This window comes from Neovison vison, chromosome 3, assembly GCF_020171115.1.
Source record: "Neovison vison isolate M4711 chromosome 3, ASM_NN_V1, whole genome shotgun sequence".
Classification (NCBI taxonomy): domain Eukaryota; kingdom Metazoa; phylum Chordata; class Mammalia; order Carnivora; family Mustelidae; genus Neogale; species Neogale vison.
This window is the reverse complement of record NC_058093.1, coordinates 78,537,717-78,565,125: the sequence shown is the minus strand read 5'-3', so window position 1 is coordinate 78,565,125 and position 27,409 is coordinate 78,537,717. Positions and strand designations below refer to the sequence as shown.

The window sequence follows — 27,409 nt, the reverse complement described above, 5'->3', positions numbered from 1 at the left end:
ATAAATAAATAAATAGAATAAAATCTTAAAAAAAATATTTAATAATGTGCTCTTTGTGAATTTTTTTGGTTACTTGTGCCTTGCATTTTTAATTTCTCAAGAATATGGTTATAGCACCGATAAGTAGCTTGCATTTTAAATGTAGCACTTAGAAGTCTAAATGTGGCAATCTGACATACTGAAAATTTAACAAATATATAGCTTAAGTCGATTGCTGCAAGGTGAGAAATATTTTGCTGAAAGAAAAAAGTAGCAAGAGTGTGACAAGAGGAGGTGGTAGTACCCAGTATTTAAAACTTTTTTTAGAAAGCTTTTATTAATTTTATTTTAGAGAGAGAGTGCGTGAATGGGGAGAGGGGCAGAGGGAGAGGGAGAGAATCTCAAGTCAACTCTGTGCAGTGTGGAGCCTGGTGTAGGGCTCAATCTCACGACATTGAGATCAGGACCTTTGCCAAAACCAAGAGTCAGATGCTCAGCTGACTGAGCCACCCTAAGAATTCAAACCTTTAAAGACTAATTATCCTGAATTTCAGTCCTCTCATTTAAGAGCTTTGACTTTGGGCAAAGTTTAAAAATAAGCTTTTATTTTGAGAGAATTATATGAGATAATACTTGTCAAACACTTAGGTACTGAGCATAGTTCTTGACCCACAATAAACATTGAGTAAAATAGTACTTGGTATTCAGCATGTCCATTATCCTCTTAATGTTGTTTTTCAAAAGAGTGTTCTGTAATTCTTGTATAAAAGTCAACTTTTTGATACTTTATAATGTGGATTTTAAATATACAAACTGTATGTTTTATATAGTTTTGAATGCATAAACATTGCAGTGACAGTTGTGGTTCTTTACAAGCAATATCATTGCTGTTTATTAGACTCATTCACCTATAAATACATAGTCTTTCTCCTATCTTATTGTTCTTAGGTGACAAATTTCTCATCCTCATTATACTTTCTTATGTTCTTTTTGGTATGAAAGAAGAATTATGACAAGATTTTTTTTCTTGACTTCTAGAAAAGAATTTTGCTTTTACCAGCTGTTTTTTTTTTTTTTTTTAAAATTTCAGACTGAATAATAGGGACTGCTAGAATTGTTAAGTATTTTTAGTGCTTCTTTGCCATTTAATGTGGTAGATTGAATATTGTCATGTAGTAACACAAATTAGCCTGTATCTGTATCCATATCTATGAGAGTTTAAAGGCATTTAATGTCCTTAACAGTACTGGAAGGCTGCCCCTGAAGATCTAGCCTTTCTCTTTTCTTTTTTTTTTTTTTTTTTATTTAAAGATTTTTATTTATTTATCAGAGAGAGAGAGAGGGAGAGAGCGAGCACAGGCAGACAGAATGGCAGGCAGAGGCAGAGGGAGAAGCAGGCTCCCTGCCGAGCAAGGAGCCCGATGCGGGACTCGATCCCAGGACGCTGGGATCATGACCTGAGCCGAAGGCAGCTGCTTAACCAACTGAGCCACCCAGGCGTCCCTAGCCTTTCTCTTTTCTTACCTCCATAACTCCTCCAACCTGTTTGGCCTACTTGTTATCTCAAAATATTCTTCACTGAGTTATTGTCTTAGCTTACCTTTTCATAATATTCATTTATTTTTCAAATTGTTGTGTTATCAGAATTTCCTTTCTTCACCACACTTCCTAAAATAGCAAACATCACTTTTTATTCTCTTTATTCAGCTTTCTGTGTATCTTACTTGTGACCTTTCATGTCATGTATTTGTTTATGTCACTGTCACTCAAATAAAAACTCAGGTATAAGCTCGCTTAAAACTTCGGTACTAAATTAGTGTCCACACATAGAAGATACTTGCTTAATATTTCTTGGATGCAGAAGTAAAAATAGGTAGACTCTTCACTTTGTCCTGGGACTTTTCTAAGCTGCTTTCATAAAACTGATATCGTCCCTGTTTCACAAATTAGGAAAGCGAAACCAAGAAATATTAAGTACCTTGTCTGGACTCTCATGCTTAAAAGTGGTGAAACGAAAACTTGAGCCTGTGTAGTCAGTCTAGACCTAGAGCTTATACTGGTACCATGTTATCTGTTTTTAGCAATAAAAAGGATCTAAGCAGCGATCTAACACATACTTACCTGATGCAGGAAGATCACACAGGTTTTCATTCTTACATCAAGAGGTAGAGATTGCCTTTGACAAGATTACCTTTACATATTTAAGAACTTTTGTAGTGTTTTGCCTTTGTCTTCCCCATGTGAAATACATTCGTGTTAGTCTTTCTTTCTTTTATACAGATTCTATTGAAATTATTTGTGTAAAGCCCTTGGATATAGTGCCTTGAAACTGAGAATAAACTTCAGCTAGAGATCTGGTTAGTGAAGGTACACTTATTCTGGGTACTGTACTTACTAGTACTGTTTAAGATTGCATTGATACTTTTGGTAGCTATACCATAATATTTTCATGTCAACTTGTGATCATAAATTTTCTCCTTTCTTTTCACTTACTGACCTTGAACCATGGCTCTCCACATCTTAGATTTTGTACGTTTTTTTTCTTTAGACCCAAGTGTTGGCGATATTGTTCTTTTAAAAATTTTGTCTTCTTAGGTACTATTATTTCCAGATCACTTTGACTTCAGATTTTGTCATAATTTTTTAGTAATACTTTATTTATAAACTTAACTTTCTTAGCTCTTTCCTTAAGTATTGTTCTCAAATACATTCTTACTCTTTTTTGTTTTTTTTAAAGATTTTATTTATTTATTTGACAGATAGAGATCACAAGTAAGCAGAGAGGCAGGCAGATAGAGGGGGAAACAGGCTTCCCGCCGAGCAGAGAGCCCGATGCGGGACTTGATCCCAGGACCCTGGGATCATGGCCTGAACCAAAGGCAGAGACTTAACCCACTGAGCCACCCAGGTACCCCTACCTACATTCTTACTTTTGAAAGGAAATGGGAGGAGCTTAAGTCTAACATTTCTGTCTGTATGGTGGAGTGACTATTTTTTTCTTGAATGTTATTAAAATTTAATTTAAGGTTTTGATGAGAGTATAAATAATGTTGACATCTTTCTTTTAATGCTATTGAATTTTCTGACTCAAGAATGTTGTTTCTTGGGTGGATCCTCTTTTGAATATTTGATAATATTAATCTTGAGTGAAAAACCTAGACAAAAGAAACTTTCTGTGTTAAGAACTCAGATTCATAATAATTGAGGTGCATGAATGTAAGTTAGCTTGGATTTCTCATTAAATACAATATACTCCAAAACCAAGATGGTTTAGAATACTAAACATTTTTTTCTAAAACTTTTGATTTTAGCATTTTTATTTTTTTAAGTTTTTATTTAAATTCCAGTTAGTGAATATACAGTGTAATATTAATTTCAGTTGTACAATTTAGTGATTCAGCGCTTACATATAATACCTGGTACTCATCACAACCAATACACTCTTTCATCTCTATCGCCAGTTTAATTTATCCTTCCCTCTGGTCCCCGTCAGTTTGTTCTCTATAGTGAAGAGTGCGTTTTTTTGGTTTGCCTCTCCCTTTCCCCCATGCTCATTTGTTTTGTTTCTTAAATTCCACATATGAGTGAAATCGTATGGTATTTGTTTCTCTTTGACTTATTTTGCTTAGCCTGATATTATCTGGCTCCATCCACATTACACCGCATTACAATTGCAAATGGCAAGATTTCTTTCTTTCTTTTTTTTTTTTTATTGTGGCTGAGTAATATTTGAGTGTGTGTGTGTGTGTGTGTGTGTGTATACACAGACCATAACATCTTTATCTGTTCATCAGGATGGATATTTGGGCTGTTTCCATAATTTGGCTATTGTCGAAAATGCTGCTGTCACATTGGGGTGCATGTATCTCTTTGAATTAGTATTTTTTTATTTATTGGGCAAATAGTAGGGCAATTACGGTACCATGGAGTTTTAACCTTTTTAAGGAACTTCCATAACTGTTTTCCAGAGTGGCCACCTGCACCAGTTGGCATTCCCACAAACAGTGCAAGAGGATTCCCCTTTCTCCATACACTTGCTAACACCAGTTGTTTCTTGTGTTTTTGGTTTTAGCCATTCTGATAGGTGTAAGGTGAGATCTCGTAGTTTTGATTTGCATTTCCTTGATGATAAGTGATGATAAGCATCTTTTCATGTGTCTGTTGGCTGTTTGTATTCTTTGGAGAAATGTCAGCTTTTTTGTCCATTTTTAATTGGGTTTTTTGGTTTTTGGGTGTTGGTTTATATAAGTTCTTTATATGTTTTCAATACTAACCCTTTATTAGATATGTCATATGCTGATATCTTCTCCCATTCAGTAGGTTGCCTTTTAGTTTTGTTGGTTGTTTCCTTCACTGTGCAGAAGCTTTTTATTTTGATGTAGTCCCAGTAGTTTATGTTTGCTTTTGTTTCCCTTACCTCAGGAGACATTTCTAGAAAGAAGTTGCTATACACGATGTCAGAGAGGTGACTGCCTATATTCTCCTCTGGGATTTAAATTGTTTCATGTCTGATATTTAGGTCTTTAATCCATTTTGAATTTATTTTTGTGTATGGTGTAAGAAAGTGGTCCAATTTCATTCTTTCACATATTGCTGTCCAGTTTTCCCAACACCATTTGTTGAAGAGATTGTCTTTTTCCCACTGGATATTCTTTCCTGCTTTGTCAAAGATTAATTCACCGTATTGTGACCAATTGTGGGTTCGTTTCTGGGTTTTCCATTCTATTCTGTTAATCTGTGTGTTTGTTTCTTAGACCCTACTGTTTGGATCACTGTAGCTTTGTAATATAACTTGAAGTCTGGAACTGTGATTCTTCCAGCTTTGCCTTACTTTTTCAAAATTGCTTTAGTAAATTGGGGTCTTTTGTGGTTCCATATAAATTCTAGGATTGTTTACTCTAGTTCTGTGAAAAACGCTGTTCTTGGTATTTTGATGGGGATTGCATTAAATGTGTAGATTGCTTTGGATAGTAATACACATTTTAATAATTTTCTTTCAGTATATGAGCATGGATGTCCTTCCATTTCTTTGTGTTGTCTTCAGTTTCTTTTTTTAAAAAAGGATTTTATTTATTTGAGAGAGAGAGTATAAGAGGGACAAACAAGCTCCTCCCTACTCATCATGGAGCCGGATATGTGGGGCTTAGTCCCAGGACCCTGAGATCATGACCTGAGTGGAAACCAAGAGTTGGATAGTTGGATGCTTAACTGACTGAGCCACCCAGGTGCCCCATCTTCCATTTCTTAGCCTCTGTATACTGAGACATGCTTCCATGTGTATTCTTGTATTTTATTACATATATCATTACAATCTTATGGTCATAATATAATGGTATTTTATATCGACAAGTTCAGTGTATTGTATCGTATTCTATCTCATTGAGATAAATCTCCGAAAGTACTCAGTCTGTCAGTGATGGTTCTAATTGTTTTGCATTTTTTAATGCCCTATTAAGTTTCCTTAGAATGATCTAATTTATGAAATTATAGAAACAAAATAACATACAGATTTTTGCTTCAAGTATTGGTAGGGTAGGTTATTTAGACCATCTTTTCTCCTAAGGACATCTTAAAAAGTTGGCAAGATATATAAAGAAAGATTCTTCTTTTAAACAAGCTAAAAAGGTAGGCCAAAATCAAGAAGAATGTGGGAACTCAGAGACATGAGCCTAGTACTAGAAGCCACTTTTGATCTGAAGACATTTGCTGATCCAGAAGCAACATTTATAAGAGTAATACATAGGTTTTATGGCCTTGTGGGGTAGGGGTAGGGGAGTCTGTAATAAAAGCCGAAGCCTGTCTAAAGTGAGGAGTGGGAAATCTACTTAAATTCCTCTCCACCCTTTTTACACAGATACCCCAAAGGGTTATATCTCCAGGGTAATCATGGACTGGAAATGATTTGCCCCTCCCCAGGATATCCAGCTCTTTTGGTGTTGCTCATTTTGTCCAAGGAATCTATAGTCTTAAACCTGGATTGAGGTTGTCCTAGATTAGTAGTGCCACAAAGTGCTTGGAAGAAGCTAACAAATACTCTTTAGAGAAATCTTCATCATAGTTTTCAAATGAGTCCTACAATCATTTTTCAAAAACAGTAACCTCCACCAAGAGAGTGGAAATCTGTCAGAGATTGAGTGTGGAGGTAGGATGTTCAATACATCTGGCTGGCTGCCTTGGGTCATTTTCTGCCCCCTGCCTCCCTACTGCCAGCTTTTGCTCCTGATTTGCAACTGTTGTCCTTGTTGGCATCACCTCTTAAGATGGTGAGAGGTGTGTAACAGCTCCCAATACAGACATGTAATAACCCTCTTGTTTTCATCTTCCAGTCTTTCTTTCTATGCCACTGCTTACAACTTCTGTGCCCTGCCTGGGTCCTAAGGCTTGCATCAGCTTGCCTTCCATACTGTATCTCCCCTGCAGGAATTTGCTGGTCACATTTCTTACCTCTACTTACTCTTTGCTCCATTTTCCATCTTCTGGAAGTTTGTTGACATCTCTCATTTGGTCTTGTTTCCTATATTGTTTTCTTTTTTATTATAGGTTTATTCTTTTTTATTCTTTTCCTTTCACTTCAGTGGATTTCTGGAAGAAGAGTTTTAGACATATGTATAAAATACTCAACATTTAAGCAACACTTCACATGGTTTACAAACTTATTTGAGCATAGGAAAAATTTCTGAAAGTGATTCAAAAGATATGGATGTCTGCATATTTTCTAATATTGCCAAATATCCCTCTGAAGAGATTGTAACTCACACTCTTCATATTAAAATATGATTATGCCTCTAATAGTATTTTGGTCTTTCTTTTTTTTTTTTTCAAGTAGGCTCAACACCCAGCGTGGGTCTTGAACTCAAGATGCTGAGATTAAGAATCAGGAACTCTACCAACTGAGCCAGCCAGATGCCCTCCACTTTAGTCTTTAAATTAGTGCATAAAGGGGCATGTGGTTGGTTCATTCAGGAGAGCATGTAGCTCTTAATCTCAGCGTTGTGAGTTTGAGCCTCACATTGGGTGTAGAAATTACTAAAAGTAAACTTTATGAAACTAGTTACATAAAATATTTTGGGGGAAATTATAATATTTTAAAGATCATTTCTGTGATTCCTTAGCTTTTATTTTTTTCTGTTTTTATTTCTTAAAATTAATCTAAATTGACATAAACTAAATATTTGGCAGCATATTTTCTTTGTATCTTAAAGATGACGTTCATCGTTTTAGTTTCTATTTTAGCTTGGGACTTTTTTGTTTCGTAGAGTAAGTTTGTGTGTCAGAAAAAAAGGAGAACTTCTTTATATTTAATGATCCTGAATAAATCATGTGTCAGACATAGTCAACACTATGCATGCATACTCATGGTAAAGCGCATTCATTGCTCTCTGGAGAAGAAAACAGCCAGTCTTCTTTCCTACTAAAATTCTTGAGGTGTTTCATTTGGTGGTGTGCCCATTGAGACAATGTCTCCTTCTAATCCTGCCAAAAGAATCGTTTTTGGCATTTTACAGATCAGTTCTTCTAGTTCCCTCATAGAGCCTCCCCGCCCCCAAATGAAGTAGGAAATTTAAATATGAATTGTGCCAAGAATTTAACACTTTCTTATTAACTGAAAACCAAATTTATTTTTAGTACTCTTCGTATGTTTTGCCTGATTTGTATTCACTAGTATTACTTCCGGCTTATAGTCCATTGGCCAGTGATATTAATCAGTGGCTTTAAAATGTTTAGAGAGCTCTGTTTTAGCATGCAATTGAGGGAGAAAAGAAAAAAAATTAAATATATAAACTATTTTAAAGTGGAGACAGTATTAACTTTTTTTTTTTTTAAAGGAATAATGTGCAAACAAATACTTTAGGTTCTTGAATTATGGTCTTTAGATCAGCGGCAGCTGCATTACCTCAGAACTTGTTAACGATGTACAAATTCTGCCTTTGGTTCTGCCTCAGACTCGCTGTATTAAAACCTGTGGGGACTAGGACCCAGCAATGTGTGTTTTAATTAATAAGTCTTCTAGATTGTTCCGTACACTAAAAATCGGGTACCATTTCTTTAGGGATTAAGAGCATGGATTTTTAAATTAGATGTATCTAAATTATAATTCCAAAATTCACCATTTCATATCTTTATAACTTTGGACTGCTTACCTAATTTCTCCAAGCCTTAGTTTAGTTTCCTCAGTTTGTAAAGTTGGAATATCACCTCTCTTGTGTAGAACAAGTAAATGGGGTTGTTTGTAAATTGCCTGGTATGGGAACTAAAAAGTGATTGTTATATCCTTACCATTAAACAAATACTATAATTTTTGATTCTCAAGCACAGTTATTCTGTATTAATAACTGTAGGGATCTTAAAGTCATGTGATAGGAAACATTGTGTCAGCTTACTTGGTAAAGTTTTCTTTTTTCTCTCTTAATGGAGCGTAGGTAATGGTGCATTTAAAACTCAGTGGTGTCTGATTCAGTGATATGTGTGGTATTATGTTCAAGGTATAGGAGCACTGTCAGGATTGAGCATGTATTTGAGTGTGTATTGATTGAATCAGGTTTTAGCCTGGGACAGGTATTAAATTGGCCCCAGGAGAAGTAGGCATTTTAATCATACATTGTAGAAGTTGAATTTAGCAAACAGATATGACTGGAAGTGTATATTTGATTGGGAGCATAAAGAGAAATAATCTGAAGTACAGGAATACCTCATTTTATTGCACTTTGTATATACTGCAATTTTACAAGTTGTGGGTTTGTGGCCAACCCTGTGTCTAGCAAGTATATTGGTGCTATTTCTCCAGTAGTATTTGTTCATGTCGGTGGCACATTTTGGTAATTCGTCCAATGTTTCATGCTTTTTCAGTACGATTATATTCATTATAATGATTTGTGATCAGTGATTACAACTCAGAATGCTCAGATGATGGTTAGCGTTTTTAGCAATAAAGTATTTTTTAATTAATAATCTAAAACATTGGTTTTTAGACATGCTGTTGCACATTTATAGACTGTAGTGTAGTGTCAGCATAACTTTTTGCATGTACTGGGAAACCGAAAAATTCATTTGACTCGCTTTGTTGCGGTATTTGCTTTATTACAGTGGTCTGGAACCGAATCTGCAATATATCTGAGGTATGCCTGTAATATCAAGTAACCTAAACAAAATTCATACTAGTATAGGAAAACTGATTTTTATAAGTTTTCTGTATAGGTTTTCATCCTCCCTTAAATCAGTTGTCATCAGCCTTTGGCTTGTAACAAAATCCTCATGGCACTTTAACAATATGCTTGCTGTTAAGTCTTTGCAACCAGGCCTGCTAAATTGAAATATCTGAGGATGAAGGTTGGATTTGTATGTATTTTGAAATATACCCAGGCTTTATTCCTGGATATTTAAATATTACATCCAGGCTCTCCATATACATAGAGACATTATCTCTGCCGGAATCAAATTAATTATTTTTTCATTTTAATTTCAAACTTAATTACTTTTCCAAAGCATCTTTTAAGAAAAACATTCTTCAATGACTTATACTTTCCTTGAATAGCTATTCTTTACTCCCTTCCCTTATTTGTATCTCTTCCTTCTCTTCCTTTTTCTGTGGTCTCTGAAAGAGAAGGTAGATAGTTAACACTTCCATTTTATAATTTGTGTGGGAAATCTTGCTCTATTATAAGCCCCATGAAGGAGTACATACATATGAAATAGTACAAAAGTTATTCTCCCTCTGATTATACACATCCAGTGATGAACTGTAGGCTCTCTTTAACTGTAGGCTAGCTTTAACTTTAGCAAGTTGTTTTTATTTTGGTTGGAATTTATTGCTCTCTATATCTTCTTCAGTGTCTGTTTTTTATTATTGATGCTGTTCTGTGTCTAAGCATTAGGTAATCCCTTATCCTACTGCTTATCTTTATTGCTTTTTCCTAAACCATCCTCTCCCTTCTTGAATTTGAAAATTGAAGGAAAACATTAATCCTATGTAAATAATTTTTAGATTCTTTTATTAAGCCAACAACAAAAGTATATAGCATAGAACATCTGGATTTCATGAATTGTATTTCCTACTTGCTGGATTATGATTTCCAAGCATGCTCTTATCTCATTAACGCAAGGTGGTCTATGCTTAACCTAGGATCTTTATTTTTTTTTCTTTCTTTCTTTCTTTTTTTTTTTTTAGAAACTTGTGGTGGAGAATGTTGATGTGCTAACACAAATGAGGACCAGCTTTGACAAACCAGACCAGATGGCCGCACTCTTTAAAAGATTATCATGTGGGTAACTCATGAAACTTTCTATAAGCATTAAGAAGACCTTGACACTCAGTATTTAGCCTTTGCTTAAACATAAATATAATTACTCCTGAGCTTATGAAGAGAGCAGAAAATAGTTGCAGTCAAAGGATATTTTGAGTATATGGCTTATCTATTTCACATTTTTTTTTACCATAGCTTTAATACCATGTATCAAATATTTAATGAGTATTATCAATTAGTTCATAAACTCATTTAATACAAGTAAGTCTATTAATTTAGACTGAAGGAGAATTAACTTTTGAGTCTATAGCTTTCTAAAAATCAACTTTATTGTGGTATAATTTGCATACAATGAAATCTACACATGTAAGTGAACAGTTTGATGGATTTTTGTCAAATGCATATATCCATTTAACCGTTAACCACAGTCAAGACATACAGCACTTCCATCACCTCAGGAAGTTGCCTCATGTCCCTTTGTAGTCAGTTTCTTGATATCCCCCATAGATAAAAACTGATCTGATTTCTGTCACTATAGATTAAATTTGCCTGTTACAGAACTCTACATAAATGGAATCACACAGTATATACTCTTGTGCCTGTCTTTTTCCACTTAGTATGTTTTTGAGATTCACCCAGCTATGTTATGTGAATCAGTAATCTGTTTCTTTTTATTGTGATCTAGTAGTCATTGCATGAAAATCTGAGCCCTACAACTAAAAAAAACTCGTTTTTAATGTCTTCTTGACATTGATTCTTTGTAGGAGGTATATTGTGCAATAGCAGTGAGTCTTAAAAATGTATGAAAACATAGTAGTTAGGTAACTATTTTAGGTGCACTTGAATTAATTTTATTTTCATTTGCTTTTGTACTTGAACTTGTATAATTAAAAATTATTCTGAAGTCATACTTCTTACTGATTCATTTAAAAGCTTTTCCAGCATTAAAAAATTAATGAAATACCAAAAAAAAATTTTGTATTTGAGAAAACCACAGTTTATTCTCCCAAATAAAAAATAATCCTGAAAAAAATTAAAGCCATGTGTATATTTTACTTAATACTTCCCCCTGGAGAATTTTCTTTTAAATGTTATGCAGCTATATCAGATTTTATTTATTTATTTATTTATTTATTTATTTTTAAAGATTTTATTTATTTATTTGACAGAGAGAAATCACAAGTAGATGGAGAGGCAGGCAGAGAGAGAGAGGGAACCAGGCTCCCTGCTGAGCAGAGAGCCCGATGCGGGCCTCGATCCCAGGACCCTGAGATCATGACCTGAGCCAAAGGCAGCGGCTTAACCCTCTGAGCCACCCAGGTGCCCTATATCAGATTTTAAAAGTATAAAATGATTTAGAGAATCACTTTATTAGGCTATCTTATCCAGCTTCAAAAATATAAACTTATATAATAAAAATTAGTATAAAATTAAACTACATGATAGTTGCCTTATAGAACAGATCAGTTGTTGCCAGAACTGGGAAAGCAACAAGTGATGAAACTTGTTGACCACAAGGGCAATGGTGGTAACCCAAGTCTACACATGTTAAAATTTTTTCCTAGAGCTGTACCAAAAGGGGGAAAGAGCATCATGTTTACTGTATGGTACTTTAAAAAATGAAATTAAAATTTAAAAAAATGAAAATACTGATTTGGTAGTATTCTAGGGAGGTAGAGTATGCATAAATACTTAGAAGGAAATTATTTTTTTAAATTTCTACCTGATCTCTTTTGTTCATTGTTTTACTATATACTTAAATTTACCAGTCTTGTTTTCTTTATTCTTAATTATTTTTTCCTGCTTCTCCTATTTTTTAATACTCGGTTGATCACCCAACCAGCTTAACTACTTAACTTCTTACTAGTAAATAATATTTTGACTGTATCATCTGGTTAAAGGCATTTAATCCACTGCATTGTTCAGTGCCTGCTTACTGTTACTTTAACTCTCCTATTTGTGTAATTGAAACAAAATGGAATTTGTTAAAATTCCAAAGTTCATACAATTTCAGAATAAAATCCATAACCCTAATGGCCCATCTATATCAAATTTGCCTTCAAATAGAATTTATTTATTCTTTTTTGTGATTTGGAAACAGAAAAATTCTGCTTGAGAATGGCTCATGTAGGGGAGTAGAGAAAGCTATTCTTTCAGTTGAAATATTTTTCAAAACACTCTTTTGTCTCAGATCCCCATCTTTGTGCCTCCTTCATCCCATATCCAGAGGTTGATAAATTTTTATAAGAGTCTGATTTTCATATTCAACAACTATATTCTTTTTAATGCCTTTTAAAAGCCATGTAATTTGTTAAAAGTAGCCCTAATTGGGGCACCTAGATGGTATAGTCAGTTAAGCCTCTGACTCTTGATTTCTGCTCATGTCTTGATCTCAGAGTCCTGGGAGCCTGCTCTGCATCAGGCTCCATGCTCAGCACAGAGTCTGCTTGAGATTTTCTCTCCCTCTGTCCCTCCCATCCATGCTTGCTCTCTCTCAAATAAATAAATTAATCTTTAAAAAAATTGCTCTGAATTGGGAGGTAATCTGTAATTAATTTTCAGTTCTAAGACTTTTAAGCTATTTGAGCAAATTTAATACTGTATTGCTTCCTGTTTTCTGACAGTGTGTCTCTGGGGTCTAGGTTCATCACTTTATTGACTCCCTTAGTATAGACCTTAATTTTTCTAGTTTTCCTTTAATAAATCTTCCTTTTTAAAATTCATTCCATACACTTTTGCCCTGACCTTGCAACCGTCTACAAATCTGTAAGTTGCCTCCAAAGACCTTTACTTTAGCAATACTTTGAATGTTATTATCACCTTAAATTGTTGCACTGATAAGATCCTGAATTTGAAACTTGACTCTCAGTTCAGTCATGTCTTCAAGCTTTCCCACTCCTTCACTCCTATTAAATTTTTTGTTCTAGTTCATTGAAACATTGTTTCTCTAGTTTTCTAATCAGCCTCTTCCTGGCTTTACTTCCTTACCCATTATGGACTTTAAAACTTAGTGATTTTAATTGCATTCTCCTTTGTGCTATCATATCTTTAACTTTTTTTTTTTTTAAGATTTTATTTATTCATTTGAGAGAGATACAGAGACAGAGATGGAGAGAGAGAGAGCACAAGCAGGGGAGAGGCAGAGGGAGAGGGAGAAGCAGACTCCCTGCTGAGCTGGGAGCCAGACATGGGGCTCTATCTTAGGACCTGGAGATCATGACCTGAGCCGAAGGCAGACGCTTAACCGTCTGAACCACCTAGCTGCCCCTTCTTTGACTTTTTGCTACATTCATCATTCTAAGCAATTTCTCTGATCCCAGAAAAATCTCCTGCTCCGTGGAGGCCAGATACTGCTTGCAAAGTAACACTTGTTAAAGTCTGTTGTTAAGCCTTCCTCTTATTCACTCTACCATTCTTCATATTGCCAAATTTTTGACTAGCTTGTATTCACTGTTTGTCTTTCCAGTTCTCTACTCTCAGTACACTATAATGTGGCTATGCCTGAAACCTTTCTGGAAGAGATCATTAGTGACTACCCATTTTTAAAATCTGGTCCTCTTTCCTCTTATTCTACTTGATTTCTCTATAGTCTTTCTCTCTTTTATTCCCCTTTTTATTGAAATTTCATTCTCTTTGTCAATACTTTTACAATTTTTAAGACTTTTTAAAAATAATCCTTTTGGGGAAATGTATCCAGTCTTATTTATCAGTGTGTCTTTAAAGTATTCATCCCCAGCCTGACTCTCCTTATGGCGCTTCAGGTATTTAATACCAAGTGCTAATTTGATCAGAGTGTGGTCTATGGACCCGAAGCAACAATCAAAAGCACCACATAGGAGTTTGTTAAGAATGTAAATTATTAGGGTTCCACTCCAGACTTACTAAATCAGTTTGCTGGGGCCCAGCAGGTGATTCTGATTTGCACTGAAGTTTGGGAAATATTGTTAGATGTTTGACGCACAGATACTTCGCAGCATCTCTGGAATAGGAATGATATTCTGATGGGAGATACAAATGGGTGGGGCGAGAAAGCCTGATATTCTGTTATTGACCATTATATTAGCTCCCATGCCACTCACCCAGTGATTCTCAGAGGGAAACTTGGTTATGCTATCTGACTTTTTTCCTGTCGTATTCCATATCTAGTAGCTATGTCCTCCAGATCAGAGTTTGCAAGTTGGTGGGTCATATTTGGCCCAGAGATACTTAATTTTTTTGGCTCTGTGCTCCATTAAGTTAAAACAAAACAAAACAAAACATTTTTTTGATCATTATTTTAAAAATGGATGATTTTGCATAAATATCCAAACTTTTGGTTTTCCCTCCCCCCAAATCCTGGACAGTATTTTGCCACATTGCAGTGATTGCCTGGAGCTAAGGAGCAGTTGTCTCCTTCAGAAATGTTTTTCTCCAGCTTTTCCCCCTCACTATTCTGTCTTTCACTTAGACTACTTCTTTATTTTATGTTACTTGCTATAGATACTGAACTTGTAACTCCTGCTGCAGATCCCATCTCTTAAATGTAATGCCTGAATCTGTTCCTTTTATTCCCATGGTTCTCATTTAAGGCTTTGTCATTTCATGAACTATAATCTTGGCTTCCTAATGTGTTCAGTCTAACCCTCTCCCACATTCAGTTATATTTCCAAAGATTTCTTTTCATATCACTCTTTATATTTTAAAAAACCCCCCTGAACTACCCTCTCCTTGCTTAGAGGATAGTCAAAACTCTATCAAAATGGCATTCAAAAGCAATTATTTGGATAACCTTATATCCAGCCATTGTTTCCTCTCTTTACCGCTACAGTTTTTTGCTTGCCTGGCCTGAGATCCACATAGTCTCCACTCAAGTGGTAGTTCCTTGGGATATGCTTTAGTCTCTTTGGGCTACTACAACAAAATATCGCAGATTGGGTAGTACATAAACAAGAGAAATTTATTTCTCATCGTTCTAGAGGCTAGAAGTTCAAGATCATGGTGCTGGCATGGTTGGGTGAGGGACCTCCTCAGGGTCGCTGACTTGTCGCAGTATTTTGGTCGCTGTGTTTTCACGTGACTGAAAGGGGATAGGGTTCTCTCTGAAGCCTCTGTAAGGCAGCAGTCAAGTTCATGAGACTTCACCTTCATGGCTTGAGCACCTTTCAAAGGCCCACCTCCTAATACCATCAGCTTTGGGGGCTTCAGTTTTTAATACATGAATTTTGTAGGGACATAAACGTTCAGAACATAGCAAGATGTTAATGGAAATTTTGGGGAATTAGAGGAGGTACCAGTGCTTAAAAAGGTATGCCAAGTAATCCATTAATGATAAGTTAAACAACAGTTCTTACAATGAAGTTTCTCAGAACTTTTAATGTGTCATTATTGTTATATATATTCAAGAGAAGGTTGTAGGATATAATTCTGGCAAAATTACTTGATTGAATTCTCAGTATCATCCCTTGGAAAATATATGGTTATGCCACACTACTTATTTTCTGATTATTCACCTTATTTTCTGCATTCCTTTTTCTATTTTCCCTTTTGTTTTGTTCCCTGGCCTGGAATGCTTTTGTCTTCTTTATGACCAGCTTCGATAACATTATCCCAGAGAAATAGTTCATTTCATCCTTCTTTCTTCTCTCCTTTTCTGGATGGTAACATAGTCTCATTTCTTGAATAACCTTTTCATTGAACGTCTAGTCTTCTGAGTCTCCGGCACACTACTAAGTACCAGAGAAAGATTTAAAAAAAAAAAAAAATTGGTTGATTCAACTGGTTTCTGCTCTGGGAGGTATAACATATTTGTGCCTTACCTCATTTTGTTAACAGTACTGTTTTAATAAAAGATGGTATGGTCAGGGTTTAAGCAAACCACACAGGAGGTAGAAAGTCCAAACATTCTCTCCATTCCTGCTCCTTAAAGGTAGCTATGGTTAATGGTTATCTATACATCTTTCTAGAGTTTTGTTATATATATACAAATATATGTATGTATATACTGTTGACTCTTGAAATACATGGGGTTTAAGGGTGCTGATTCCCTGTGCTGTCAAAAATCTGCATGTAATTTTTGACTCCCCCAAAACTCAACTGCTAATAGCCTACTGTTTACTGGAAGCCTTGCTGATAAAATAGTTAACATATTTTATATGTTATATGTATTATATACTATATTCTTACAACAAAGTAAGCAAGGGAAAATATTATTACAAAAATTATAAGGAAGAGAATTTATATTTACTGTATTTACCAAAGTAAAATCCATGTATAAGTGGACCTGCACACTTCAAATCTGTGTTGGTTCATGGGTGAGTTGTGTATCTTTTTGTCTCATATAAATAGGGTTGTATTTTCTTAGTTTTCTTGACAGTTCATTTAGACTTTTAGTTATGGTCTAGTTTATTATTCTGTTTATATTTGTGTTCTTAGTATACAGTACTATGTATATTGGGAGTAATTCAATAAATGTTTGTTGGTTTTTTAAAATATGAAGGTATTGATCCTTCCAATTCTAATTTCCCTTAATTTTGTTAACTAAGTTTTAATATTGAATATATCATGATAATTTTCAGAATAATGCTTTTTAACCAGAACGTGAATGATTAAGTCATTTATAGTCTTCAGCAACCTGGTCTTGCCCAAACTGTGTGTGATCTCAATAGCCATTTTTTTTTTTTTTTCCTTGACTCTCCAGACCTCAACAGTTTAAGAGTTTAGCATCTCCGAGTTCTGGGACCATTTGAGGACTTAACTCCTGTCCACTCTGACAACTCCTCTTTCTCCCTTAGTCTCTCTCTCCTTCCTCCTACTTCTGCCATTTCTGAGAGGATTATACAGGTGGCTACTTAAGTGATTATTTCAAGATTCTGGTGTACCATCTAAACCATTTTAAAGAATAGTATGTGCTCCATATGAAGTAAACTGTAATTTCCTTACTTTAATATCATTCAGTACTTTTCCCTCTTTAATTATTTATTGTAGTCAGTTTGCTGTCATATCTTTTATCTTGGGAATTTTATGACTAGGAGTTTTCTTCAGCGTTAAGGAAGAATTGAATTCATACTCTTCTCTTTTCTTCCAATTTAGCTGTTGACAGTGTCTTGAAGAGGATGACAATAATTGGTGTAATTTTATCCTTCCGATCATTGGCACAGGAAGCACTTAGAGATGTAAGAAACCATTTTAAGTACATATCCTATAGTTAAATAATCCCTTTTAATTTCCCAGAAATTAAACATTACTTAAAATTCCAGTTTTCATAATTATATAATATCAAATATATAGAAATAAGAGTTATTTAAACTTATTTTTTATCTTGGCATTGAAATTGGGGTGGGGATTTAGTTTGCCAGGATATTGTACTACTTTTTCAACTTTACTCTTCATTGAAGTGTTTTCCATTTCAGCTATATTCAGTTTGGCATTCTAAGTACTGTTCTTAGTACTTCAGAAAATCATGTGAAAATAGAAAAGTTAAATAATGATTGTGAAAACTAGAAGTAATTGAATGGTTATAATTAAATTTGGGGTTCACCATTTTTTTTTTTTTAAGATTTATTTATTTGAGAGAGAGACAGAGAGAGAGCATGCACAAGTAGGCAGAGCAGCAGGCAGAAGGACAGGGAGGAGCAGGCTCTCCGCTGAGCAGGGAGCCTGCTGTGGGGCTTGATCCCAGGACTCTGGGATCATGAGCCAAGCCAAAGGCAGCTGCTTAATCAACTGAGACACCCAGGTGCCCCTAGGGTTCATCATTTAAAAATAACAATTCATTTTTATTTGTTACCCTGCCTAGGTCTTATCTTACCACATTCCTTTTCTTGTAAGTTCAATTGAAGATTTCAAGGATCATATTCCAAGGGAAACTGATATGAAGGTAATAAAATTTCTATTTGGATTTTACAGTTTCTGAAATGAAATATTTGAGCTACATATGAAGTAAAATTTAATAAATTCAAAACTCCTGTGAAGTTTATATTTTAGAGTGATCAGTTAATTATGCTTACCTTTGCAAATGCATCTCTGAGAGCTCAGCACCAAAATGCTACATAGGCATTTTGAAAGTTCATCTTCCTTGGTCACCTATAGCAATGTAAAATGGGTTGGTATTGATCTTTTCTTATACTGATAGCTGTTCATACATAAGCAGAATTAGAAAGACAAGCCAGTGACCTAAGAGTTGTTTTAGTAAAATTTAATTTTTTAAAATTAATGTTAAAAGTCGTGTAAAAGGATTTCAATTATAGGGTATAATTTTAAAAAATTTTAATACCCTGTTTTAGAAATTAAAGAATATTAGTAGCCATATGTGAGTTTACAGTTTTTGTTTTGAAAATATTTTGATCGTGAAATCCAACTTACTTATATAACCCCCAGCAATAATTAACCAGTGGTTACACATCCAGTAAGTGACCTCATATGTATGTTTTCCAAGCTTTCATGTGTCTTGAAAAGATCTTATTTTCTGTTTCACGTGTTTTGAAATGCACTGTCTGAAAAAAGTTATGTCTAAACTCTTTTTTGTATGACACTCAAGTTTTTTCTCAAATTGATGCTATTCACTTTCTGAGGCTTATTTTCCATGGCTTGTTCCATCCCTCTCCCATGCTTTTACCTTTCTTACTCTATCTTTCTTGTCATATGTATCCCATGAGGTAACTAGTTCTTCCTGTGTGCATTCTCACATCTGTTTGTTTCATCCTCCAATTTATTCTACCTGAAAATCCTGCCCTTTTCTAATTTCCGCCTTTTGAAGTCCTGCTTATGTTTTCAGGTCTGAGTCAATTGCTGTATTCTGAGAAACATTCCTTGATCCCCAGGCAGAAAAGGATTTCTTTTTTCCTACTGTTATCAGGAAACTTTTTTGTTTATCCATTGCAGAGTTAAATATTTTCTGCTTTGTATTATAATTGTGCTTTTTCTCTTAAATTTTTACTAGATTATAAACATTTTGAAGACCTTGTTTTATTTTTTTTTGTCTCCTACAGTGCTTTACATAGTGTAAACATTTGAAATTAATGACTGTCCTATGATTTTATGTTTGAAAACCATGTGTGATTAGTGCAAACTTGTTAAATGGAAAAACTGTAGAAAAAAGTTAAGAAAACAGTAAAGATGAATCATTCCTTGAAAATACAATGGTATATGGATTATGAGAGTATTCTGAGCAACCATCCAGTTCTCTGAGCACCTGACATAATTACGTTTAGTTTTTAACAAACTTTCTTTCTTTCTTTTTTAAGATTTTATTTATTTATATAAAAGACAGAGATCACAAGTAGGCAGAGAGGCAAGCAGAGAGAGAGAGGGGGGAAGCAGGCTTCCCATTGAGCAGAGAGCCCGATGCGGGGCTCGATCCCAGGACCCACTGAGCCACCTAGGCGCCCCTTTAGCAAACTTTCAACAACACTAATATTTTTTTAAAACTTACATATTTTTAACATTTATTTTTAACTGAAGTATAGTTGTTATACAATATTATACTAGTTTCAGGTGTACAACATAGTGATTCAGCATTTATAAACATTATGAAGTGCTCACCGTGATAGTGTAGCTACTGTCTGTCACCATACAAAGTTATTACAGTGTTGCACTACATACAGGGACTAACTGTCCAAAACATTGTTGACTGTATTCTCCATGCTGTACTTTTCATTCATGTGATTCATTTTACATTTGAAAGTTTTTACCTCTTACTCCCCTTTATCTGTTTTCCAATCCCTCTCCCCTCTGGCAACCACCTGTTCTCCAAATATATATATTTTTAATAGCTTTATTGAGATATAATTCAGTTATCTTAAAATTTACCCATTTAAAGTATATAGTTCAGTGGATTTAAGTATAATCAAGTTTCTTGATATCCTGTCAATATTTATTGTTGTCTTAATTATAGCCATGCTAGTATGTATGAAATGATATCTTATTGTTTTGTTAAAGATTTTCCTAAGATGATGAATGTTGAATACCTTTTCATGTGCTTATTGACTATTTGTGTATCTTCTTTGGAAAAATCTCTTTTCATATCCTTTGCTCATTTGGATTGTTTGCCTTTTTAATTTTCAGTTGTAAGAGTTCATTATATATTCTGGATACAAGTCCATTAACATAGACATAATTTGCAAATCTCATTCTGTGGGTGGCTTGTTTTTTTGTTTTTTTTTCATTTTTGTAATAACGTCCTCTGTGGCACAAAAAGTTTTTAGTTTTGATGAAGTCCAGTTTGTCTGTTTTTCCTTTGGTTGGCTTTCCTTTTGGTGTCCTAAGAAACCATTGCCTTACCTGAGTCATAAAGATTTATATCTACATTTTCTTCTAAGAATTTTATAATTTTAGCTTCTGTGTTTAGGTTTATGATCCATTTTGAGTTAATTTATGGGTTGGAAGCGAGTATTGGATCACACACAAAAAAAGTTCTTTTTTTTTTTTTAAAGATTGATTTATTTGAGAGAGTACGTGAATGAGCAGGGAGAGGGGCAAAGGGAAAGGGAGAGAATCTCAAGCCAACTTGCTGCTGATGGGGGGGGGGCTTGATCTCACAATGTTGAGATCACAACCTGAGCCAAAATCAAGAGTTGGGTGATTAACCAACCGAGTCACCCAGGCGCCTCCCCAAAAAAATGTTTTTCTAGAACTTAATCCATGGCAATTTCCATTTATTTTAAGATACACAGTTTTACTTCACATTTTATACTGAGGTTTTTTTGGTAGCGATAGCAAAGATATGCTATGTAACTATGTAATTGGTTTTTAACTGAGGTATTGAGTAGTCAGAATACCATACTTGAAATCGATATATGATACCAAAAAGAATTATTTTAGTCATTAGAAATTTCTTTATCAGACTTTAAATTTATATTCCTTAAAAATCTCTCATGGGACCGGACCCCTGCATGGCTCGGTCAATAGGGCATGTGATTCTTGATCTCTGGATTGTGAGTTCAGGGTCCATATTGGGCATTAGAGCTCGCTTTAAAAAAAAAAAAAAAATCTGTTATAAAGAGATTAATTTACCATATTTATAGCTATGATATGATGAGTCATTGAACCACCACAATTTTTCATTAAGTAAGTATGAATATAAATATAAGTTGAGCAATTTTGATTCACTTTGTTCCTTTATTCGTCTCTTTTGGCTTGATATTTTTACATCTATGCTTCCAAGAAAAGTAATGTTAGTATGATTTTATTGGCATTTGCCACAGAGAGTATACAGATTTTCTTTGGCCTAACAATGGGAAGTTCTAATAAGCAGCACATCATAAAATAATAACTCAATTTTTCATTGTAGGTTAGTTATGCTGTAGTTCCTGTTTCAGCCAAGTTTGAAATACTCTAGTGTTCTCATAGGTAGATTTTAATTTTAATGTCTTTTCTTACTAAAGTGAGATTTCTTAGAAATTTGCAAAATATTTCTTACTCTGTAATTCTTAAATATTCTGTCAGGTTGCAATGAATGTATATGAGTTATCTTCAGCTGCTGGATTACCTTGTGAGATTGATCCTGCCTTGGTGGTAGCTCTCTCTTCACAAAAATCAGGTAAAATGCATTGGTAAATATGTATTAGTCTTAGTTAAAATTACCAGGGCAACACAGATACAGGTGTGGTACTTATTTATTCAAATGCCTGCTTAATGTCAAATTTTTGGGGGGTGGGGGTGGGTAGTTGGAATATAGCAATGCAGAAAAGACAAAAATCCCTGTCATCTGGAGCTTATGTTATAGTGTAGTCATCATACAGACAATATTTAAACCATAAGACTAGATGGAATTTCCAAGGTTAGTTAACATAGATGCAAAAGAAAGAGGATCAGGGTCTGATCCTTAGGACACTTTCAAATTTAAGAACTCAGGGAGAAGAGGAGGAACTACTAAAAAAGAAACTGAGAGAAGGATGGGTGAAAGAGAAGGAAAACTAGGAAAGAGGCACTTCCAGCAAAGTGGAGAGGGAATGATCAGCTATGTAGAACTGGGTAATGCTGATAAAAAGAGCGGCAGTGGAATTTTTGGAGCAAAATGCTGAATAGAGAGGGCTTAAGAGAAAATAGGAGGAAAGAAATGGGAAATAATAAGTATAAAACAACTCTGTCAGAGAGTTTTACTGTAAAGGGGAACAAAGAAATGAAATGATAGTAGCTAGAGGCAGGAATAAAATCAAGAGAAGGATTTTTTTCAGGTGACAGAGTCACAGAATTTGAATACTGATGGAGATGGTCCAGTAGGTAGCATAATTGGTATCTAGGAAAGAGTGTCTTATTTTCACTGGACTAGAGTTGTTTACCATGAATGAGTGCATCATTGTATTGTGTTAAACATTTAAAAGATTTTAAAACTAGCTCTTTGAAATGTAGTACCCAGAATGTTCTAGATTTGTCTACAAAGTAAATAACATTTTACCTGTTTCTGATACTAAAATAACCATCCCTATCCCCTTGTATCTAGCATGTTTGTCTGGGTTCATTAGTTCTTTTTTTATTTAACATTCCTTTTTGTTTCATCATTCATGCAGTATGTTAATTATAGTCACATGGGTAATTGCCACTATTACTCATTTGGCTACAACTATATTTTTCATAGCCAAATTTTTAAAACATGTTCTGGCTCTTAAGTTCAGTTCTTACATGTATGTGGTAGGTGAATAATAGAATACCTGGAATTTCCCAGGTACCAGACTCAACTGCCTAGGTAACCCTAGAATTTTAATACACGTTATAGTAAATATTTTAGAAAGGATTATGTCTTAAAAGACTTAATGGCGGTGCTAGTTATTTTCATTTTATCATTGGTTCCTTCTGTCTTCTAAAATAGGTTGGACATCTAGTCCACTTTCCACATTTATAGCTTTCAAATACTAATAGTAACTTTAGATCACATTTACATGTTTAAAAAAAAGGCTTTTTTTGATTATTTCATAGAGTAATTTATGCGATAATTTTCTAAACTGTAGTACACAGAATATTTTTATAAAATAATTTATCATCAGTTTTCAGTTAGGAAATTTTAGGATTCCACTTATCCTACTCATATTTTTTTGCCCTATAATCTTAAAATTAAAAATTTTATTTTGCCTCAGTGTTTTTTTTTAGAGGTCCTTGAAATATGTTTGGGGAGTTGATAATAGCCAATAATAATGTATTTTACTTCTGTATCACTTATAACCAAGTTGTGATTAGTTCTGTAGAAGCTCAGTATAAAAATTGAAATTTGCATTTTCTGGTTTAGATTGATAGCTCTTAACTGATCTTGAAGAAATACCTTGGTTTTATTTTTAATTTTCTCCCTTAGAAAACATAAGTCCGGAAGAAGAATATAAAATTGCCTGCCTCCTTATGGTCTTTGTGGCAGTTTCTTTGCCAACATTGGCTAGTAATGTGATGTCTCAGTATAGCCCTGCTATAGAAGGTAATGGTTTAAAATTGCTTTGGTAATGAAGAAGTCAAGAGTTTTGATATAATAGATACTCTTCAAGTAATTAATGTTCATTTATAATAGAATGTAGATGAACTTACTAGCTATTTACTACTAGCTTTATAACCTTGAATAATTGACTTTTCTTTTTCAAAAGCCCCAGTGTCCTGATAAGTGAAACGTGTATGTGTGAGCTTTTGGGTGCCTGGGTGTGTGTGGCAGGGGATGATGAAGGAGTATCCAACTCTAAGATTATTTTAACGATTGAATGACAAAATGTAAAGCAGCTAAAAACATCTTTTTTAGTTTCAGAGACAATATAAAATTGATATATGATTTCTCTTGGGATTTTTTGAAAATTTGCCTTTTTAATTCAAACATCATTCATAACTTTTTTTGCTATAATATTTTTAAAAGCACTAATCCTCCTGAAAATGAAAGGAGAGCAAGGCAGGTAATCTCCCAATTCTTAATAATGTCACTATTTATGTAGGTTGTGACATGATTAAAGACTTGCTGTTTATGTATTCTTTGAAATTTTGGGGTCATCCAGAAAAACTAAAAACCCTATTTGCACTTTCTCAGGGCACTGCAACAACATACATTGTTTGGCCAAGGCCATCAACCAGATCGCTGCAGCTTTGTTTACAATTCACAAGGGAAGCATTGAAGACCGTCTTAAAGAATTTCTGGCGGTAGGTGTAGTCAAATAGCAGAACTTACGATGTTTTATAAGGAAAATTAAAATGATAACTATCAGATATAACAGAATAAATTCTTTTTTTTTTTTTCCCCCTCTGTAAGGAGGACCAGGTGAAGAAGGCAGGCATTAAAATCAAGGAGCCAGTTAGCATTTTTTTTTCCCTTAGAAATCTCTCATTTCTAAATCTCTGCAATATGACCTTTTTTTTTTTTCTAAGCTGATCTTTGTACTGCCTTGAATTTTGCCCATTATCTTATATATAGACACTGAACGATTGAAATGTATTATTTTAGGTTGAAGCATAGTGAAAATAAGTAACTTATGAACATTTCATTAAATCTTTCTTAAAATGTTTATATACTTTTAAGCTTGCATCTTCCAGTCTACTGAAGATTGGCCAGGAGACAGATAAAACAACAACAAGAAATAGAGAATCTGTTTATTTACTGCTAGATATGGTAAGTCTCATTTTATTTTTTATCAACAAGAACATTCTTGATAGTCTTCTTGGCATGTAGTGTTTCAATAACAATATGAACTGAAGTACCTTCTGTTCAGTCCACTCAAGCTACACACTTTCTAAATACCACTTGAAAGACTAACATTACTTGTATTTTATCATATGGTAATCATACCAGGAAACAATAGAATGAAAGATAAGTATTACCTATTGGATATTCTTTTATAAATAGTTTTTTAACCACCTGGGAATCAGTTAAGGCCTTATATTTTCCTAGTGTGTCATTTTCAACTCGCCTAGTTTTTCTGAATTTTCTACATTTTGACTCTCTTCCACCCATCTAATACAATTTGCTGTGACTCTCTGAGCCTGGCCAACTCTTTCTCTTCACTATCTGAACCAGCTATGCTTGCTTCTACACTGTGGCTCTTCCCTCGCTTAGAGTAATTTCCTTTTCCTGCAGAGATCTGTATCTATCCTATGATTTGGCATATCCCATAGCTAAAATCTTTTTCTAGATAGACTTTCCTGATTACTGTGGCTCACATTAATCTTCATCCCTTTTGAACTCCTCTAGCTTTCCACTTAGTTACAGTTGGTCTTATGTTTGATTTGGCTTTTTGGCTTAATCTTGGGAACCCAGTTAAACTTGATGCTATGGACCATATTTTTAAATATGTTTATATTCTTTTATATGTCTAGAATACAGTTGAGGGCAAATGAAAGTGCTCAATCTTTTCTTATGATTAGTAGACTTAATTGAAAAGTGGTGATTTTAAAGATTTTGATAGCAAAATACTGGCACATTTAAATTTCACATTTTAAAGTAAAAAGAAAATAATTTTCTAACTATTTCTAGTAAGAACAGTATAGAAATTATGATTTAGTGGCTGTGAGTAATGTTCTGATTACAAATAATTTCAATTCTGTGATGCATTTTTGCTACTTTTCAGATTGTGCAGGAATCCCCATTCCTGACAATGGATCTTTTGGAATCTTGTTTTCCTTATGTCTTGCTGAGAAATGCATACCATGCTGTCTACAAGCAAAGTGTGACATCTTCTGCATAAAATCATAAAATATCTACTTATTGAAGACAAGCACGCATTTTTTGTTGCTCTGGTTTTACCTGTAAACTGTGGAACTATTTTACCTTAAGGCCTGAAAAACAGTTTTGTGGATTATAAATTTCTTTCATACGGTTGTATTTCTGATCATTTGTTTCATTTAATATGGTTGTACTACAATATACTTGGTTGATTTAGGTTTCATATTCACTGAATTCACTAAAGTTATTCCTATAATTTTAGAATATCATTGTTTGAAAAACATACATTATCTCTATGTTTTTGATATTTGAAAATGAAGAAAAAAATCTTTGCTTGTTTATTTCTGAAAAAGAATTGTATTTAGTGATTATTTTAGATAGTGATATTATAGCATTCATCTGTGTGTAAATTATTTCATATAGGGAAGAGTTCTGATCTGTACCTATGGTTCTAAATGAAAACAAAACTGGATGTGCATTTCTGTGATGTTATGAATACATTTCTACTTTATTTTGAAACATTTGCCAAACTAAATACTGTAACACTGTATAACATTAAAAATGTTAAAGGACTGCTTAACATTAGAAGCAGACTATGTCCGGAAATTCTAAAACAGCAGCATATGTTGTTGCTTGTATAAAGCCTGGTGATAATTTTTAGACTAACTTCCATAGTGCCCTACTGGCATTAGCACTACCATTGTACCCTGCTGTATAATAAACAATCTTAGACATTTATCAACTGTTGATACAAATGTTAGTCCCTAACCACTTTTTATATGTTTTAAATTTTTGAAATTCAAGTGTACCTGCCATAACATAAAATAAACACTAGACTGTATCACATTTTGAATTATTTCTTTAATTTTGGATCTCCAGAAATTTATTCAATATGAATATTTTAGTGTCAGTTTAGTTTAAAATAAGCTTTAGTTTAGGAATGTCTAAATTTAGCATTTGATACTAGGTCAGCTGGAACAATATTTGATTAAATATTTTGAAAAACATTCCACTGGGAAAAATTTTTAAATAAATATAATTGGGAAATAAAATTACATAACATTTTTTAAGAATTAAGAACTAAAAGGAAACTCATGTGCCATCAGCTTGCAGTTGTGTATGTGACCAAATGGACAGAGTTACTTGAAAGAATGGGAATAAAATGAATGATATGAAACTATAAAATGTTGTTGAGAACTACATCAGTGAGTAATGAATGGAAAGACCTATTGCTTAGGGGTTGGCATGGTGGGCAGAGCAGCTCATTTTGTTTAAAAACTAACCAAATGTTTTGTTCTTTGATTGACGTTATAAAGACTACTACTCAGCAGCTTTGTATCTGGGTCTCAAATAGAGCTTTTTCTCACAGCTTCTTAAGCATACCCTAGTAAAATCTCAAGAGAAAAGAAAGCTACTATGAACACAGTTATATAATGTTCTTCTTTGTTCAGATATAAAGAGTAGAATGAAATTGAGGTGCCACAAGATTATCATGTTGCTATTTTGCATATGATTTTTTCCAGTCTATACTTAAAGCAGGGAATAGTTATCACTATCTGTTGGGAATTTTCAGTAGTTCAGTGAGGATTTTTGA

General features: G+C 34.0%; 1 protein-coding gene across 2 annotated transcripts in view; it reads left to right on the top strand.

Moving 5' to 3' along the window:
* The window catches only part of NCKAP1 (NCK associated protein 1), a 102,975-nt gene extending 76,319 nt beyond the window's left edge, over nt 1-26,656 (top strand). For both annotated transcript variants that reach the window (XM_044242492.1, XM_044242493.1), the window contains 8 exons: nt 10,145-10,238; nt 17,289-17,371; nt 17,995-18,075; nt 21,642-21,735; nt 23,482-23,598; nt 24,190-24,299; nt 24,676-24,765; nt 25,721-26,656. In XM_044242492.1, coding sequence (XP_044098427.1) covers nt 10,145-10,238; nt 17,289-17,371; nt 17,995-18,075; nt 21,642-21,735; nt 23,482-23,598; nt 24,190-24,299; nt 24,676-24,765; nt 25,721-25,837 — 786 coding nt within the window. In that variant the 3' untranslated portion in view covers nt 25,838-26,656. The remainder of the gene's footprint in view (nt 1-10,144; nt 10,239-17,288; nt 17,372-17,994; nt 18,076-21,641; nt 21,736-23,481; nt 23,599-24,189; nt 24,300-24,675; nt 24,766-25,720) is intronic.
* The last annotated feature ends 753 nt before the right edge of the window (nt 26,657-27,409 follow it).